The sequence below is a fragment of the Talpa occidentalis genome, unplaced genomic scaffold (assembly GCF_014898055.3).
Source record: "Talpa occidentalis isolate TD23 unplaced genomic scaffold, MPIMG_talOcc4v2.1 talOcc4.1720, whole genome shotgun sequence".
Lineage (NCBI taxonomy): Eukaryota > Metazoa > Chordata > Mammalia > Eulipotyphla > Talpidae > Talpa > Talpa occidentalis.
This window is the reverse complement of record NW_023601774.1, coordinates 1-17096: the sequence shown is the minus strand read 5'-3', so window position 1 is coordinate 17096 and position 17096 is coordinate 1. Positions and strand designations below refer to the sequence as shown.

Sequence of the window (17096 nt, the reverse complement as noted above, 5' to 3'; positions counted from 1 at the left end):
GTGGACTCCACCCCCACCCCGGGCCAAAGCCAAAGACACTGGGAACTCTACATCCCATCACCACCCAAGGGAAAGGTGGCTGGGACCTGAGGGTGGGGTTAAGCAGCCAGGTGGATCAAAAAAGGCAGACATGTGGGCTTTGGGGCTCTCTCCATTTTGGGGCCCTCGGCCAGCTCGCGGCGTCCGTCTAGCTCTGAGAGTGACTTTGGGTTTCCAGGTCGTCGGATCGGGTAGGACGCATTAAAGACTTTATTTCCCTATTTTCTCCCTGAGTTGTACATTTTCCTTATTTCTTTTCTCTTGTAAATAAACCTTTTATTAACCCTTTTGCGTGTGTCTGTAGTAGAGTATTCATAAGTCCTTTAAAGCGCGCGGGTGAGGACCCACAGCCAGGAACCCGTTTAATATCGGGGTTGCTCTATAACACTTCCTCTGGTCCATTCAAATGAATGGCTCAGCTTCCAGTCACCAAACGAGGATTAGGGCAGCGGATACTTCCGCTTCCTCTGCCACCCTAATTGCAGCCAGGCTGGAATTTTCACTGCGCGTGCGCAAGGCCCGCCCCACCCCGGAACTTAACCGTTGAAAAACGACATGTTTAAATCCTCCGGATCTTGGCGCTGCAGCGCCGCTGAAGGCCTCAATTCTCCAAGAAGACTAGGGATTGGGCGACGCGAGACCGATGCGGAGCTCTGATTGGCTGGCGCAGCAGCCTGTCGCGGCGCTCGTACGTGACGCCTCCAGCACCGCCCCTGCTCCCTGACGGGTGGGGTTTCTGGCCAGTCAGCGGGCGCGGGCGCGGGCTTCGGTTTCCCTAGCCGGGGTTTGCCGCCGCGGTTCCCGCGACCCCAACGTCCCAGAGGCGGGGCAGAGTCGGCGGAGGCGCTCCTTGGAGCCGACCTCTGTTCCGGCCCAACAAACAGACCCTGGATCGGCGAAGGTTGCGGTGAGCGGGGCTTTGTGCTTGCGATTCCCTCGAGGGGTAACCCCGGGACTCGGGGTGGGGGGGGTGGGGAGGATGAGCAATAATCTGGGCCCGGCGCCGGGTTCCCTCCAGGAGCTTGGGGCCCGTGACCTGATAGGGAACTAGTGGGGGAAATCAGTTAGGCGGAGCACGGATTCCTTGACACTGTTGGGAGGTGTGTTCTCTGTAGTCGATAACGTGCCTTTGGAAGTTGTTTTTATTGTGATGATTTCTTGAAAACTGAAGCCCATTATGTTCCTTCTTGCATTTCTCACGTTATCTTGATCTGGAGGAGCTACATAGTCAGGGATCAGTTAATGTTTGGAATTCGTGGTCTGCTGGAAGTAATGTGTAGACGTTATGCTGTGTGTGTGAACACTGGCGGGAGGCACCTCACCAAGGGATGTAGGAGGTGGTTTCACGAAGGAAGCGAGTTCCAAGTAAAGGAGACAGCCTGTGCGGAGATACCAAACTCGGCGAGCTGCAAGTGTGTCGTTCAGTTTGGTTGGGATTTAGGATGAGTGGCTAAGGCAGCAGGTTGGAGTCAGGGTGTGGGGCCAGAGTGTGAAGGCCCTTTATTCTGTATATAAAGATGAGCCATCAGCTTTATAAACAAGAGAATGCTTTGATTCATGTGTAACTACCCTTCTAGCACATTTGTAGGGACTTTTGGGAAATCTGATCTGAGTTGAAGTCAGAAACTAAGGTAGTGGAGTTGGAAAGACAATTTTATGTTGGAAGAGGGAAAAAAGGAGACCTAAGGATGATTTGATGGTTTCCATGAGATAAGAATGCCATTATCAGGGAGAATGTGTTTTGCTAGGTGTAGGTATTATGTGGTTTTAGTTTCACTAATTGCTTTTGTGAGACTGTCAGAATAAACTGTAGCGTGTGTAGTGTTTTAAACAAGAAATGCATCAGCATTATCTTTTTACCCTAACACATAAGGAAGAAGAGAGAGGCAAGGCATTTAAAGACTCTTTAGTGTGAAGAAAGTATGGCACTTTATATATTTCAAGAGTTGCAAGTTTAATCTGTATGTTGTTATCCATGATAATTAAGTGGCACAGGACTTTAGATTCAAAAACTGCATTCCAGTAGAAGCTGCAGGGAGCTCAGATATTTCCAAGGGTGACTTTTTTAGTCAACTTCACAAAGCACTTTCTGTAGAATTTTGTTGTAAATATTTTTAGTCTATCTAAAAGAATCTTTCCTTTTTTTTTTTTAAAGATTTATTTTTATTTATTTATACAAGCACTGGGTACAGTCAGAAGCGCGGGAGGGTGAGAGAATTCACCAGAGCCAGAGCAGGGAGCAGAGCAGGCAAAAGGGCCGAAGTACACTGCTGAGGGGAGCAGCGGGCGGCAGGAGGGGTCTGTGCGCCATGTGGGACCCTCTTCCGGTGGCCGGGGAGCAGCCGGGGATCGAGCCGACGCCGCCGAGGCCGCGGGCAGCTTCGCAACCCAGCGCTCAACCGCTGCGCCACCGGGGAGGCCCTAAAAGAATCTTTCTAAATGACTTCTGCAACTGCACTCATACTGCCTTCTTGCTTCAGATTGTTCCTTTTTGCTAAAATGAAAGAATGTGTAGGGCCTTAAGGCACTCTCACAACTTAATAAAATAATATAGGAAACATTGAATTTTAGAAAGGATTATGAGGCTTGTATTTTGCTTTGATAATATTTAGATGGAAATACCCAATGGGCAATCAGAAATAAAGGTTTGTAGCTCAGAAGAGAGGTGGAAGCTGAAAGTTGACTCTGGATGAGTGTGGAAGCAATGGGAGTAGAGGAACCTATTCAGAGAGAGCAGGTGTTAATGTTAAAAAAGTATATTGTTGATTTTGCACTGATACAAGTTAATTTGTGGGGATGCAGTATTTGACTTCCATCTTCACACAATTTAAGACATTGACTTTATTATAACCCCGTACTGTCCCAAATTGTTCTTATCTGATGCTTTGTGATTTTCTGGATATTGTGAGTTTTTTTTTTTTTTTTTTGAAAAGACCATTCATAAAACTTTTATTAACTTATGTGAACTTAATACACATGTTCTTAACAATTATGCATCAGTTGTTTACGAAAATTTCATAAGATATTAAACAAAGCTAGCCATCATCTCAAGTTATTTCCCCCTTATTTTTACAGCACATGCATTATTGTGAGATTTTTGATTAAAATATCATGTTAAATTCTTCCTGCTTTACCCGTTCACTAAGTTGAGATAAAGATGGTAGGATAGAATCTATGCTTTCTTTAATAAATAGAAGTAATAATGGTAGGTTTTTGCTAGGTTTAACATTAATTTATAGGCAGAATGACTATAAAATATGAAAATGATCACAATCACAATAAGATTTTATCTTATTAGTCTATAGATGATGACATTTTATATAAGTAACCTAATTTTGCATGTAATTTTGTGAATATGTGGTAATGATTGATTTTTTTTGTTTTTATCACTCATTAATAATCTCTTTACTCTAGGATACTGAGCATTTGAAATTGAATAAATCATTACAAAGAATTATGGAGACTCTTGCAGGATCGCAGATGAATATCAGGTATAGAAATATTTTATACATTTTTTTCCCCTACCTGTTCACGTAACTTGTAAAGTAGGTTGGAATCAAATAAAAATAATAATCTTTAGAATCAGGAAATTCTGGGTCCATATCCCAGCTCTACCACTTGTTAGTGGGTGACCTTAATCAAGCTGTTTAACTTCTCTAAGCCTTGGTTTCCTATAAATTTGGTTTAATAATTTCTGTCTAACAGATTATTATGAAGGGTTAAATATGATTGCTCAGTAAATACTAGTTCCCACCTTCCCTTATTTTAGTTTTACAGAGGATCCTATTATTGATGGGAAATAGTATCTTACCTCATGATGCTAAAAATCACATTTATTTATTTCCCAAGACTAGTGGGAAAGTGGTTCTAAATCCTTATTCCTTAATGGAAAAAATTTTGCATTGGATATACCAAATTTTCTTAAATTTCCTTAAGCTTTTTTCTTACTTAGGTAGACTAGGAAGGAGGAGTTTAACACCTGTCTCCTAATTTTCTCAATCTGTCATTACTATGGGGACCAAATAAATTGGCTTGTGTTATTTGGCTCTTTGGCTCATTTATTGTTCTTTCATTCCCCTGGGGGAGAACAATTAATATGGATGTGAATTTTCTTTCTCCTAAACTAGAATTGCACACAAGTCACCTTTCTTCTTATCTGTATTATTTTTCTTTTTGCCAGATGTTCTTAATGAAGACAATGGGAAACATGACCTGAAGAGGGTATCATGTTCCTTTCGTTCAGCTTTGGTCCTTCTGTTCTTTCCTACAGCCAATTCTTAATCTTTGAAAATTTATCAGCTTCTGGTCTTTAAAAATCTTGTTGCATCTGTGCAAGTATAGAGAGATTAACCAACCCAAATAGAGTTGGTAAGTGGTATAGCCAGGATTTAACCTGACTTGACTTCTATTCTATATGATACTATAAGGAAGTAAACCTAAAGTTGTATAGATTAGGTTTTAAAGGTATGATAGATCTCTAAAAGCAAAAAAAAAAAAAAAAAAAAAACATTGAGCACTTACAATAAACTGGGAATTTTGTAAGCATTTTACATATATTTATGCATTTAATATTCAATACAACTCTACCAGGAGATACTGATATTACCCTGTTTAACAGATGAGGAAACTGAGGCACAGAGACATTAAAGAATTTGATTAAGGTCACATAGCTAGTAAATTTTTTTTTTAAAGCTTAATTTATTTATGCATACAAGAGCTGGGGTACAGGCCAGAGATGGGGGAGGGTGAGAGGATTCACCAGAGACAGAGTGAGGAACAGAACAGGCAAGACTGACTGGAACACACTTCTGAGGGGAGCAGCCGGCGAGACAGGAGAGGTCTGCTTCACCATATGAATTGCTCCATGGCCAGCCAGGGATCGAACTCATGCTGCAGAGGCTGCGGATTGCTTCGTAGTGCTGTGTTTAACCCCTTGCGCCACCAGGGAGGCTCCACTAGTAAATTCTGAAGCCAGGTTTCACCTAAGCATTTGATTTCTAGACTTTTTGTTTTTAGCCCTTACATTATACTGTCGCTCAGAGTTGGTAAATGATAGATGTATTTGATATAGAGACAGATAAGCTGATAGTTTGTCCATTACTATCTTTGTGATCTTGAATAAATTTCTAAAACACTATATCCTTTTTCCCCAAAATGGGAGATTAAAAATCCTTATTATTGGATTAATTTAGATAAGGATTTGAAAGCACAAAGCTTGGAATTGGTAGAGCCAGAATTCAATCTAGGCTCTAAGCTCTTATACCACTCAGCTTCTAGAACTATAAACTTTGAAATCGGCCATAATTAATTAATTTATGCCCCCCCCCATATACTTAATTTAAGCTCAACTCTCGGCTCTGTTACTTAATTGCTATATGAAGCGAGGGAAGTTTAGTTTATTATCAGTGAAGTGGACAATAAACTTTCTGGAACAGTTTTAGTGAGAAATAATGTGTCTGTAAAATGTGTAGATAAAGTGCCCAGTACAATGCCTAGTACATAGTAAACTGTGGCTAGTATTTTAGTTGAAAAGCTTTATCAGATCATAAATGAAAGTAACATCTAGAAGAAGGTATTCTTTTTTTTTATAATACATTTTATTTTTATATTCCCCATACAATTGCAACCCCTTATTTTGAGCCCAGTCCCTCCCCTCCCACCCCTACCCCCCATAGAGTGTCTCTGGTTCATAGTTGTTTGTTGATTTTGATTTTCACTTTCTTATAGTTATTCATTTTCCTGGTCCCTTATTTAAGTTTTCTAGATTCCTGCTATGAGTGAGACCATCCAGTATTTTTCTTTTTCTTTCTGGCTTATTTCACTGAGCATGATCCCTTCCAGCGCCATCCATGTTGCTGCAAATTGCATGTGTTTATCTTTTTTGAATGCTGAGTAATATTCCATGGTGTATATGTACCACATCTTCTTGCCAGTCATCTATTTTTGGGCATTTGGGTTGTTTCCAAAGCTTAGCTATTGTAAATAGTGCTGCTATAAACATAGGGGTGCAGGTGTTCTTTGGAATTGATGTTTCTGTGTCCTTTGGGTAAATACCTAGGAGTGGAATTGCTGGATCATATGGAAGCTCTATGTTTAGTAGGTCCAGAAATCTCCACACAGCTCTCCATAGTGGTTGGACCAGTTTGCACTCCCACCAACAGTGCAGAAAAGTTCCTTTTTCTCCACACCCTCGCCAACATTTGTTGTTGCTAGTTTTTTTAATATGTGCCATTCTCACTGGTGTAAGATGGTATCTCATGGTAGTTTTGATTTGCATTTCTGTGATTACAAGTGATATTGAACATTTTTTCGTATGCCTGTTGGCCATTTGCATTTCCTCTTCAGAGAAGTTTCTTTTTAGCTCTTCTGCCCATTTTTTGACTGGATTATTTTCTTTGTGCTGAGTCTCATCAGCTCTTTGCAGATTTTTGTGATCAGTCCTTTATCATTAGTGTTGTGTGCAAAAATGTTCTCCCAGTTGATGGGGTTTCTCTTTGTTTTTGTTATTGTCTCTTTTGCTGTGCAGAAGCTCTTTAATTTGATGTAGTCCCAGCTGTTTATCTTTGCCTTCACTATCACTGCTTGGGTGATGTATCTGTAAAGATGTCTTTGATGTGCATATCATGTAGTGTTTCGCCTATATTTCCTTCTATGTATTTTATGGTTTCAGGTCTTATGTCTAGTTCTTTAATCCATTTTGAGTTGATTTTTTGTGTATGGTGTGAGGTAGTGGTCAAGCTTCATTCTTTTGCATGTAGCGACCCAGTTTTCCCAGCACCATTTATTGAGCAAACTTTCTTTGCTCCAATGCATAGTCTTTGCTCCTTTGTCAAAGATTACTTGACCATAAATCTGTGGGTTTATTTCTGGATTTTCTATTCAATTCCATCGGTCTGTATGTCTGTTCTTGTTCTAATACCATGCAGTTTTGATGATTATGGCTTTGTAGTATAGTGTGAAGTCTGGGAGTGTGATGCCTCCATTCCCTTAGAAGAAGGTATTCTTAATGAATGACATGATGAAAATTCTTTCAGTTCAACCACTTAATGATCTCCAGTCATGCAAATGCACTGTTATACATAGCTTACTGTCAGAGCTTTCTTGATTTAATTACATATGATTTTAACTCATATTTTCTTCCCAGTCCTTTTTTTCCATTGCCTTTTTCTTAATGTGATTTTGTCTTTACTCATATAAAATAAGTACTTTGTGGTGGTACCCTATATGATTTAGCATTGAAACCTTGTGTTTACATAGCCAATATTATCTTTGTTGGGAATTACTTATAATAATCATGTTTGATGTTTCAATAATAAAACTTAAGTGATAGGTCCAGGACCCTAGATACCAAATTTGGAGACACTGAAAAATGAACAGTCTATTATAATAAAGTTTTTGTGCTTTTAATATTTTTTGGGTATTACCTAGCAATTAGTTCAGAAGGACTGGTTCATACTCATTTTTTTACTAGTTAAGTGGGGTTTTATAGGATTGATGCTTGATGTTCTTTTTCAAAAGCTTGTGTGTATGTAAATTTATATGTGCATACAGGGAAAGACCAAAAAACTTTTTTGAGTGCTTTTCTCCTGATAGAGTTACAAGTCATTTTCTTTCTTTTCACAATATTTTTCAGCTCTTTTAAAATTACAAAAGTAATCATAAAAAACCCCATTACTTAGTTTTTTGTTTTTTTAAATAAAATTTGTACTGCTTTTAATTTCAAACTTTTTTTTTAAGGTTTCCTACAAGCAAGATGGTACCTTTCTACTTTCCGCCATCAAAATGTGCACTTTGGAACCCTACACCGATTGGAGATTTCATCTACTTACGTCTCAATTACTACAGGTATTTCTTTTTTTCCACATCAAACCAATGTAAACAGGAGTCAAAGAATGTGTAAGCAAATCTGATTACCATGGCTATTTGAGTGGTTAAGTTTTTTTTGGCTGTTTTTTTTTTACTTATGTATTCAGATTCTGCACCTTCTTAACTCTGTTGCTCATGATTTTGAGAAACAACTTAATTTCACAGTTAAAATACTCTGCAAAGAATTATAGGAAAAAAGAGACAAAATATAATAAAAACTTGAAAGGACATTACTTACAGAGTATTAAGAAGATAAAACTGATATGAATAGATAGACCATATTAAAAAGAATATCAAATATTGGGCCTCCTTGGTGGCATAGGGGTTAAGTCTTAATTAAGCATTATTACCACGATGGCCTGAGTTCAATCCCTGGCCAAGGAGCTAACCCACATATGGAGAGGACAGCAGACCTCTTCTATTTTGGCCACCCTTCCCTCAGCAGTGTATTTCAGTAAATCTGCCTGTTCTACTCCCCACTCTATCTCTGGTGAATCCTCTCACCCCCTGCACCTCTGACACCTCAGTTCTTCTATGCATAAATAAATAAATCTTTAAAAAAAAAAGAATATCAAATATTATGGTTATGGTCAGGGTCTTGAAAGAAAGACATAGAAGCTTAGTTTTAAAGTAATAGAAAATTGAGATCTATTGAGATTTTGTATGTAAGAAGTTGCTTATTAAAAGTAGAATTCTTCTAAGAATTCTGGATCATAGTAGGGAGAAGCTAGAGTCAGTCTAGTTATGAGTTTATTTTTGGTAATGTTAACAACACAGACTTATGCCACAGTGGTTTAAGATGCTGTAATTGGAGTCAAATTCCTGGAGGGTCCAATCCTGATTCTGCCAGTTCTTTATGTGACCTTACTGAAGAAGCCATTGTTTAGTTTCCTAATTTATAAAATGAGTATAATGAGAACTTGTTTCATAGTGCACTTACATGGATTAAATGAGACAGACTCTATAAAGTAGCAGTTGGCTCAGTGCCGACATAGGAACTATTCAATATATGGTAGTATTATAAGGATTTAAAGTAGAGTAGCAGTATTAACATTTAGAGGAAATAGTGAAATAAGGTATTTTAAAGAAACAGGTTGTAGCATTTGATATTCTAATAAATAGAGGAACAGAAGGAAAAATAAGTCAAAAAGTATTTAAGTTTTAAAAACACTTTGCATTGAAGGATGGTCTCATTGACAAAAAAGGCCTGGGATTTCAATTAAATATTTATTAGACTTACTCATTTTCCCTTCCATGTCTCTTAGCCTATCCTATACCCTGCCTTTGACCATAGGATTTCCCAAAAATGATCTTTCTATGCATTTTTTTTTAAAAGATTTATTTATCTATGCATACAAGAACCAGTGTACAGACCAGAGGTGCAGGGGGGTGAGGGACTCACCAGAGACAGAGTGGGGAACAGAACAGGCAGATTGACTGAAAAACACTGCTGAGCGGAGCAGCGGGTGAGCCAGGAGACGTCTGCTGCATCATGAGGGTAGCTCCCTGGCTGGGGATCAAACCCATGCTGCAGTGGCTGCGGATTGCTTCATAGGCTGCATCCTAACCTCTTGCACCACTAGGGAGGCCTCAATACATTTTTAAAACTGTATGTTATATTTTAGGTAGCATTTTGTGGAAGGAGGGTTTTTTCATGTATCAGATCATGTTCATAAAAGACTTTTTCTTATTTTTCAGAAATCCAAAACTTGTGGTAACTGAAAAGACCATCCGACTTGCTTGTCGTCATGCTAAGCAGAATAAAAAAAATTTGCCATGCTTTTTACTTGGTTCTCTCACAATAGATGAAGGTAACATACTTAAAAACATGTATTTATATGATTATAATAGACATATTTATTGATTTTTGACTATAGTAGCGTTTATGTATACTAGTGAGGATTATTATAATTGTTGCTGATTTTCTTTGCTGTATACCAAGGTTGTGAAGATGAATAAAACTTGACACTACCCATCACAGACTTCACAATCTGGTCAGATGGAAGAATATATATGCAAGTCATTTTTTAAAATAAGAGTTTAGTGTGCCATTAGTATGAATGACTTGCTTTGCTATAATGTAGACTTGCTTGATTAATTTCACCTTTTTAATTGGCATGCTATATAGTAACAGCTATTTTTGTTCTTCAGATGAAGAAGGTGTGACATTGACAGTAGATCGCTTTGATCCTGGTCGAGAAGTACCTGAATGCTTACAAAGAATCCCTACTGCTTCTCTTCCTGGGGACTTCGTGATTCCATGCAAAGTTCAAACTCAGGGACTTTGTTCAAGAGAAATAATAGTTCACAATGCAGATGACTACAGTTCAACTTTTAAAGTGAGATTTGTTGATAACTTGATCTTTGTGTTTGTGTGTGTGTGGTATAATTGACATAACATATTTAGTTTTAGGTGTGATTATTCTTAATTAAGCATAAGAAACAAACATTGTATACTATGCTATATTTTAATGAACCCATACCATACATATTCATCATAATTTCTGATTGGATGTTGACTTAAAATGCAATTAAATGTGATTTGTGAGGTAAAGATTATAGGATGGGGATAGGGATAGTATTCCAGAAGAACAAACTGTGGCCAAGATAGCAACATGCAAAATGTATTCAGGGAGATGTTAAGGGTAGAATTTTGCTGGATTTGTGGGCAGTCGGACTGGAGTATTTGTTTGACTATAGAGAGAACCTTATCTTCCAGGCTAAAGAATTTAATTTTTATTGAATGGGCCTATATAGTCATTGAAAGTTTCTGAAAAGAGAAAATACTTTAACATCCAGGATAATTAATCTAATAGGACAGACTAACTATAAAGTCAGAATGAATAGTTAAGCTATTATAGTAGTCAGGTATGTATTTGAGAAGGGACATTAACATGTAAGACTAGAGAGGACACAGTGGGCATAAGCAGCTATTGAGGGAAAACTAGCTTGGCAGTTTGAGGTAACAAGAAAAGAATCAAGGAGAAATGGATTTCAGATTCTCTGAAACAAATTAACTTAATGTCCATTGTTTTCCGTGTAATATTTATTGGAAGTGATGTTACCCAGTAAGAATTTGAAATGCTGCTGGGTGGGACATTGGACATTGGAAATATGTGGTGGAACTTGATGTAATAAATCATATTTACCCTGATATAATTACACATGTAACCTTTTGGTCACATGGAAGAAATAAGAGAATTTAAATGTTGCAAATCAGAAGTCATTTATTTTGTTAGTGTAAGATATATATGTGTTTATATACCAGTATGAAACAAAACCTTTAAAGATATGGACACATTTCAAAGTTTTAATGTAATTGCATAATACTGATTCCCAGGCTCTGCAGCACCATGTATGTAGCAAAGATTCCTTGGATTGTGGTAAACTGCTTTCCCTGAGAGCACATATCACTTACCGGGAGAATTTGGACAGTGTGGATTTTGACTTGCATTGGGCAGCAGTAACTCTGGCAAATACCTTTAAATGCACACCTGTGAAGCCCATCCCCATTATTCCAACAGCTCTGGCAAGAAACTTGAGCAGTAATTTGAATATTTCTCAAGTTCAAGGTACCTATAAATATGGGTAAGTAAAAGATCTGTTAGTCCAAAGTTTTAAATATTGGTTGCATTGGTACTTTTTCATGATGTCCATATAATATGAAATGATTGCACAGTTAGTTTACATGGAAGAGAGCTGTGGTAGTAAGATAAATAACCAAGAAAAGTGACAAATGAAGTTGTTAATTTTTGCTCAATATAATTTTCTTTGAGTTTGCCCATCCCCAAGAAAAATTTGAGTATAAATTATATTAAAATTGGTGTATTTTGTGATTTCAAAATATGAGGAGATGTCCCCTATAACATTTTACCTAGGTTTTAGGACATTGTCTTTTTTTCTTCCTCCCCAGTTTTGTTGTTTTATTTTAATTTTATTTTATATATATTTATATATATATTTTTAAGGATTTATTTATTTATGCATACAAGAGCAGGGGTACAGGCCAGAGGTGCGGGGGGTAAGAGGATTCACTAGAGACAGAGTGGGGAACAGAACAGGCAGATCGACGGAAGTACACTGCTGAGGGGAGTAGCTGGCGAGTCTGGAGAGGTCTGCTTCACCATGTGGGTTGCTCCCTGGCCGGCCGGGGATGGAACTCGTGCTGCAGAGGCTGCAGACAGTTTCACAGACTGCGTCTTAACCCTTTGCACCACCAGGGAGGCCCTGTTCCTTTTATTTTTTAAACTGTACTTTGATTATATGCCTAAAAGTGGCTGGAGAATTTACTTACAAGACTTCTAATTGTGAATAATTAGGATTCCAGATAAAGGACATAGTTAAATAAAAATTTACATACTTTGTAGTATTCTTGCTTATCAAATTGTCAGCCAGTTGAAGGTGGAGTTTCCTCGTGCAGCTAGGGCAGCATCCTCTCTAGCTTCCTATCGTCACTCTTAGTTTCTTAGGAAATATAAGCCAAATCGCACTCTCTGATCCTCAGCAGGCCTGCTTCCCTGAATATTCATTTACTTTTTTTAACCATTGTCTTCTCAGCTGTGTTAGACAATGTAGGCCAACCTTTGCTTCAAAGTCTAAGCAATTGGCTCTGGCTTCCTTTCCACTGACTCCACCCTAGTTCCTGTTAGATCTCTACAGCCAAAATGTTTGCCAAGGTACACTCAACTCCAAGTCTTGTCTTCTGAAAGTGCCTCTTCAAACAAGGATAAGAAACAGAGAAGATTTTTCTCTTCAGAGGGTCCCTGGAATAGCAGGAAAGGATTTGAGACTCAGGTGCTGACCAGACAGAATACCTTTCTGGTTGGACTAGCACAAAGGAAGAAGTGTTGGTATATTCCAGAATAATGGAGTTGAAGTAGAACATTCAGTTAATTAAGTGGAACCTTTATTTCTCTTACAGTAGTAGAGAGCTTCTTATTGGGGCATGAAAATTTGCTTGAAATTAACAAAAATTAATTTCTTTTCCCTAGTGCTATGTTCATCTACTAATGAACCATAAATTTGCCTTTCTTTGAATTTTTCTGTGGTCCCTTGGGATGCCAGTAGTAACACAAAATAGTCTATTTTCTAGTTACCTATTCTTCTCACCCCATCCTACGTAAAATTATTTATGAAATTTGTGACATTTATCCCTTTCTTTGACCACATTCATATGTGTACCCTAGTATTTATTAGGATCCATATGGAGTAGAAACTTTTAGAAACAGGAATTTAAAAAATTTTAAAAGGTTATGTTTTCTGTTCATTAGTATGTTAACATGCAAACATCATGTAGGTGAACATAATGGGGACTTATATATTCAGGGCAAGGAAAGCAGAAAGATGTGTCCAATTCACCTGGGAAAATCACAGGAAGCCTGAGAAAATCACAGGAAAGCTGGTTCTTTTAAAGAATAGGAATTTATCAGTTGATCAAGGCAGAAGAGCTTTCAAAGCAGGTGTGTTATTGTTCCATAAATCTGCCAACTCAGGCTTAATCAGCTTGTCACATGGCCTGATAAAATCATTATCTGTGTGTTTTACTACTGTTTTTTTTTAAGATTTATTTATTTATTTATACAAGCACTGGGTACAGTCAGAAGCGCAGGAGGGTGAGAGAATTCACCAGTGCCAGAGGGGTGAACAGAACAGGCAGACCAATGAAATACACTGCTGAGGGGAGCAGCGGGCGTGGCAGGAGAGGTCTGTCACGCCATGTGGGACCCTTGCAGGCGGCCAGGGATTGAACTGGCACTGCAGAGGCTGCGGGCAGCTTTGCAGCCCAGCGCTCAACTGTTGCGCCACAGAGGAGGCCCTGTTTTACTACTATCATAGCAACAAAGTATATTCTATTTGCTAGTACTATCAAGTGTTGGTATCGCACATTATTTGTGTGTGTTTTAAAGCCACAATAATAAAATTAACTCTCAACAATCTTGCATTTATTCATGTCCTTAAAACTTACTGTCATTACTGAATCACAAAGTATGAATGTAACGTGGCCCGTTTATGGAAAAGTAGGCTTTTGGATTCTATCATGATGTCGCCAAAGTTCTTTGAGAGTGGTTGGAGGAATATAGAATATATTATGGTACATGGAAGGTTGAATATTCCTCATCTAATTGACTTTAGTATGAAGTCATATCTGTTGCAGCCTTATCAAGTCACCTGGATACTTCCGCACTTCTAGTAATAGGAAAATCACTCTTCTCAGGGAAACCTATTCTATTTGATTCTGAAATTGTCAGCCTTGATTTTAATAGTACTTTTGATAAAAATAACTTGATACTTACAGAGCAAAACTTTTTTAAAAAGGTGTGTAATCTTTAATGTCATTACAATAGTGATATAAAATCTGTTTAATCTTTTCCTCTCATTGGAGTCTTTGTATTTTGAACTATTTATGTATGTGTGTGTGTGACTGAGAAAATATCATTTAAGTCAGCTCCCCTGCCTAAAAGATGCTTCTTTAGCACTCAGGTTATCTTGCTTAGGTAAAAAGGACCTACTTTCAATTGTTTTTACATGAATGTTTTCCATTTAGATATCTTACCATGGACGAAACCCGTAAGTTGTTGCTTTTGTTGGAATCTGATCCCAAGGTTTATTCTCTGCCATTAGTGGGAATGTAAGTATTGCATTATTTACGGAAACCTTTCAGCCACAGATATGTTCAAAAGTATAAGCACGTGAATCAGCTGTACTGTGAATATATAATACTTAGATCACCTTCATAAGCCTTAAAGACAAATGAATCCTGAACTTTCTTGTCATAATAGCAGAACTTGTTAAAATGCAATTTTGTCCAATTTAAGAATGCTAATATATGAAACCAACAAAGTTGAATTTTTCTAGTTGACATCGAAACCTTAGAACCCTATTTCTTTAACCTTCCCTACTATCCTGATACCTTGAATAACCCAAGGCCCAGAATAGCTGTTTAATTTCACTGCCAGGCAATTTCGCAGAAATTCTTTTTAGTGTTAATGACTTTCTCTTTCGAGTTAATAGCTAATGACATTTAAACAAATTATTCAGTCAGAAATTTATGTTCAGTATTTACTGAGTGCTTACCATTTGCATAATATTATGTTTGGAACTGGGTTGGAATTTAAAGCTCCTCAAGGAATTTATAATCAAGGTAAGGTGATAAATTAATTAAATATTCATATACAGAAAGATAAATGGTGAGGAAGATTATGATTTATTATCAATAAGCAGTATGGATAGAGAGCACTATTAGTGTTTGTAAGGGATACTAGGAGACATTTTGTTAGAGGAAGGCAAACTTTAGCTGGGCCTGAATAATAGGTAATAATAGAAAATGTCTGGATAATAGAAAGGAGGCTTGGTGGGGAGAAAACCCATATGGGAATAGTATGTGCAAAGTTAAAAAAAAATGAGAGTGTTCTGTAACATGGGATCTATTACAGTGTATTTGCTGTGGTCCTGGTATATGCTATGGGTTTTGATGCTAAGTGTGTATCTACTAAGATCCTTCTGTGTTTCAGGCTACCTATATATGTAACAGCATTTAATCCTCTCAGTAACTATAGTTTTAGGCTGCTAACTTCATTCTCCCCCTAATTTAGCCCATTTTTCCAGGCCAGACTGACTCCAATTGAATCCTGTCTTCACCTCTACTAACCACTTTTTCTCCTACCACTTCCCATTTGTCCTTCATCTCAGATGGAAAAGGAGAGAAAGAAAGGAGAACTACCTACCTAATCATCTATTTTCCTTCTTAATAATAAGCAAGGTCAACATTCATAGATTTCTTATATATGAGGTCTGGTTTTTTTTTTTTGGTTTTTTTTTTTTTGTGGGACCCTCACTGGCAGCTGGGGAATGAACTGGCGCTGCAGAGGCTGCGGGCAGCCTCGCAGCCCAGCGCTCAACCGCTGTGCCACCAGGTGAGGCCTATATATCTATATATATAGATATATAGATATATATATATAGATATATCTATATATCTATATATCTATATATATATAGTCTTTAATGTGTTTCTGGTGAATGCCAAAAACCGTTGTCATATTATTTTGAGAATATAATCTAAAGTATATTAAGTATCAATATGTAAATGGCTATAATTTTAATTTCTACTTTTTGTTTTAGTTGGCTGTCTGGGATTATACATATCTATAGTCCTCAGGTATGGGCTTGCTGCTTGCGATATGTGTTTAGTTCTTCCATTCAGGAAAGGCAAGTGATATTTTCTTTAGTCATATGTGTGTATGTATATGTATATATGTATACAAAGTTTTTTTTTCCCACCAGACTGTCTTTTACTTGGGTTAATTATATTTTTCCTAGACATTTTTATAAAGCCAGATTAATCTGTCTTTTTTTCTATCTTGCTCAGAAAGGATTTGCCCACATTGGAAGTATTTATTGAAATAAAAAAATTTCTTGTATTAAGATGTTTTTAAAGTTCTACTTTTTACATTTTATTTCATTTTTTCAAGACAATTTTATCTTCAGTAAAAGAAATGTTTATTGTAGTGTATTAGTTCAGCTAAGTCTTATTATCCATGATTGGTCATGTTTTAAGTCCTTTTTTTTTTTTAAGATTTATTTATGCGTAGAAGAACTGAGGTGCAGGCTAGGATGCAGGGGGTGAGAGGATTCACCAGAGAATGAGTGGGAAGCAGAACAGGTGGATCTACTGAAATACACTGCTAAGGGTAGTAGCAGGCGAGACAGGAGAGGTCTGTTGCACCATGTGTAGGTTAGCTCCCTGGCTGGGGATCAAACTCAGGCCACAGCAGTGAGAACATGATAGCGCTGAGACTTAATCCCTAGGCCACCCTGTTTTAAGTTCTTATTGACAGTAATTGCGCGATAAAATTAATTTTAAAATTCTGTTAGTCTGTGTTCAGTCTGGAACATAGGCAATTTCTTTGATATTTGAACTCTTTAATTACTGCCAATCCTTTCAAAGGAGGTTTGAACCAAAGTGGAGTCAGCACCACCTAGCATAGTTTATATGGTAATATATAGCATTCTTAGTAAGTGGTGCAGAGCAAGTGGTCTGACTCCAAAAGAGGAGATGCACAGAATAAGAGTTCTTGTCTCTCCACTGTTTGGTTTTATTAGTATTCTAATACATTCCCAGATTGTTTTTCTTTCTCATTTTACAAAAAAGCAACAACTACTAAAAGTATTTTTAAATAGTTTTAGTATAT

At 37.6% G+C, this 17096-nt stretch overlaps 1 protein-coding gene across 1 annotated transcript; it reads left to right on the top strand.

Moving 5' to 3' along the window:
* The first annotated feature begins 803 nt into the window (after positions 1 to 803).
* On the top strand, positions 804 to 15152 carry LOC119250642 (SCL-interrupting locus protein-like). The gene is made up of 7 exons (XM_037518309.2): positions 804 to 946; positions 3454 to 3530; positions 7777 to 7884; positions 9604 to 9716; positions 10057 to 10244; positions 11246 to 11493; positions 14450 to 15152. Exons 2-7 carry the CDS (start codon positions 3496 to 3498, stop codon positions 14535 to 14537), a joined length of 780 nt encoding a protein of 259 aa, XP_037374206.2. The 5' UTR covers positions 804 to 946; positions 3454 to 3495; the 3' UTR covers positions 14538 to 15152.
* Positions 15153 to 17096: the final 1944 nt, after the last annotated feature.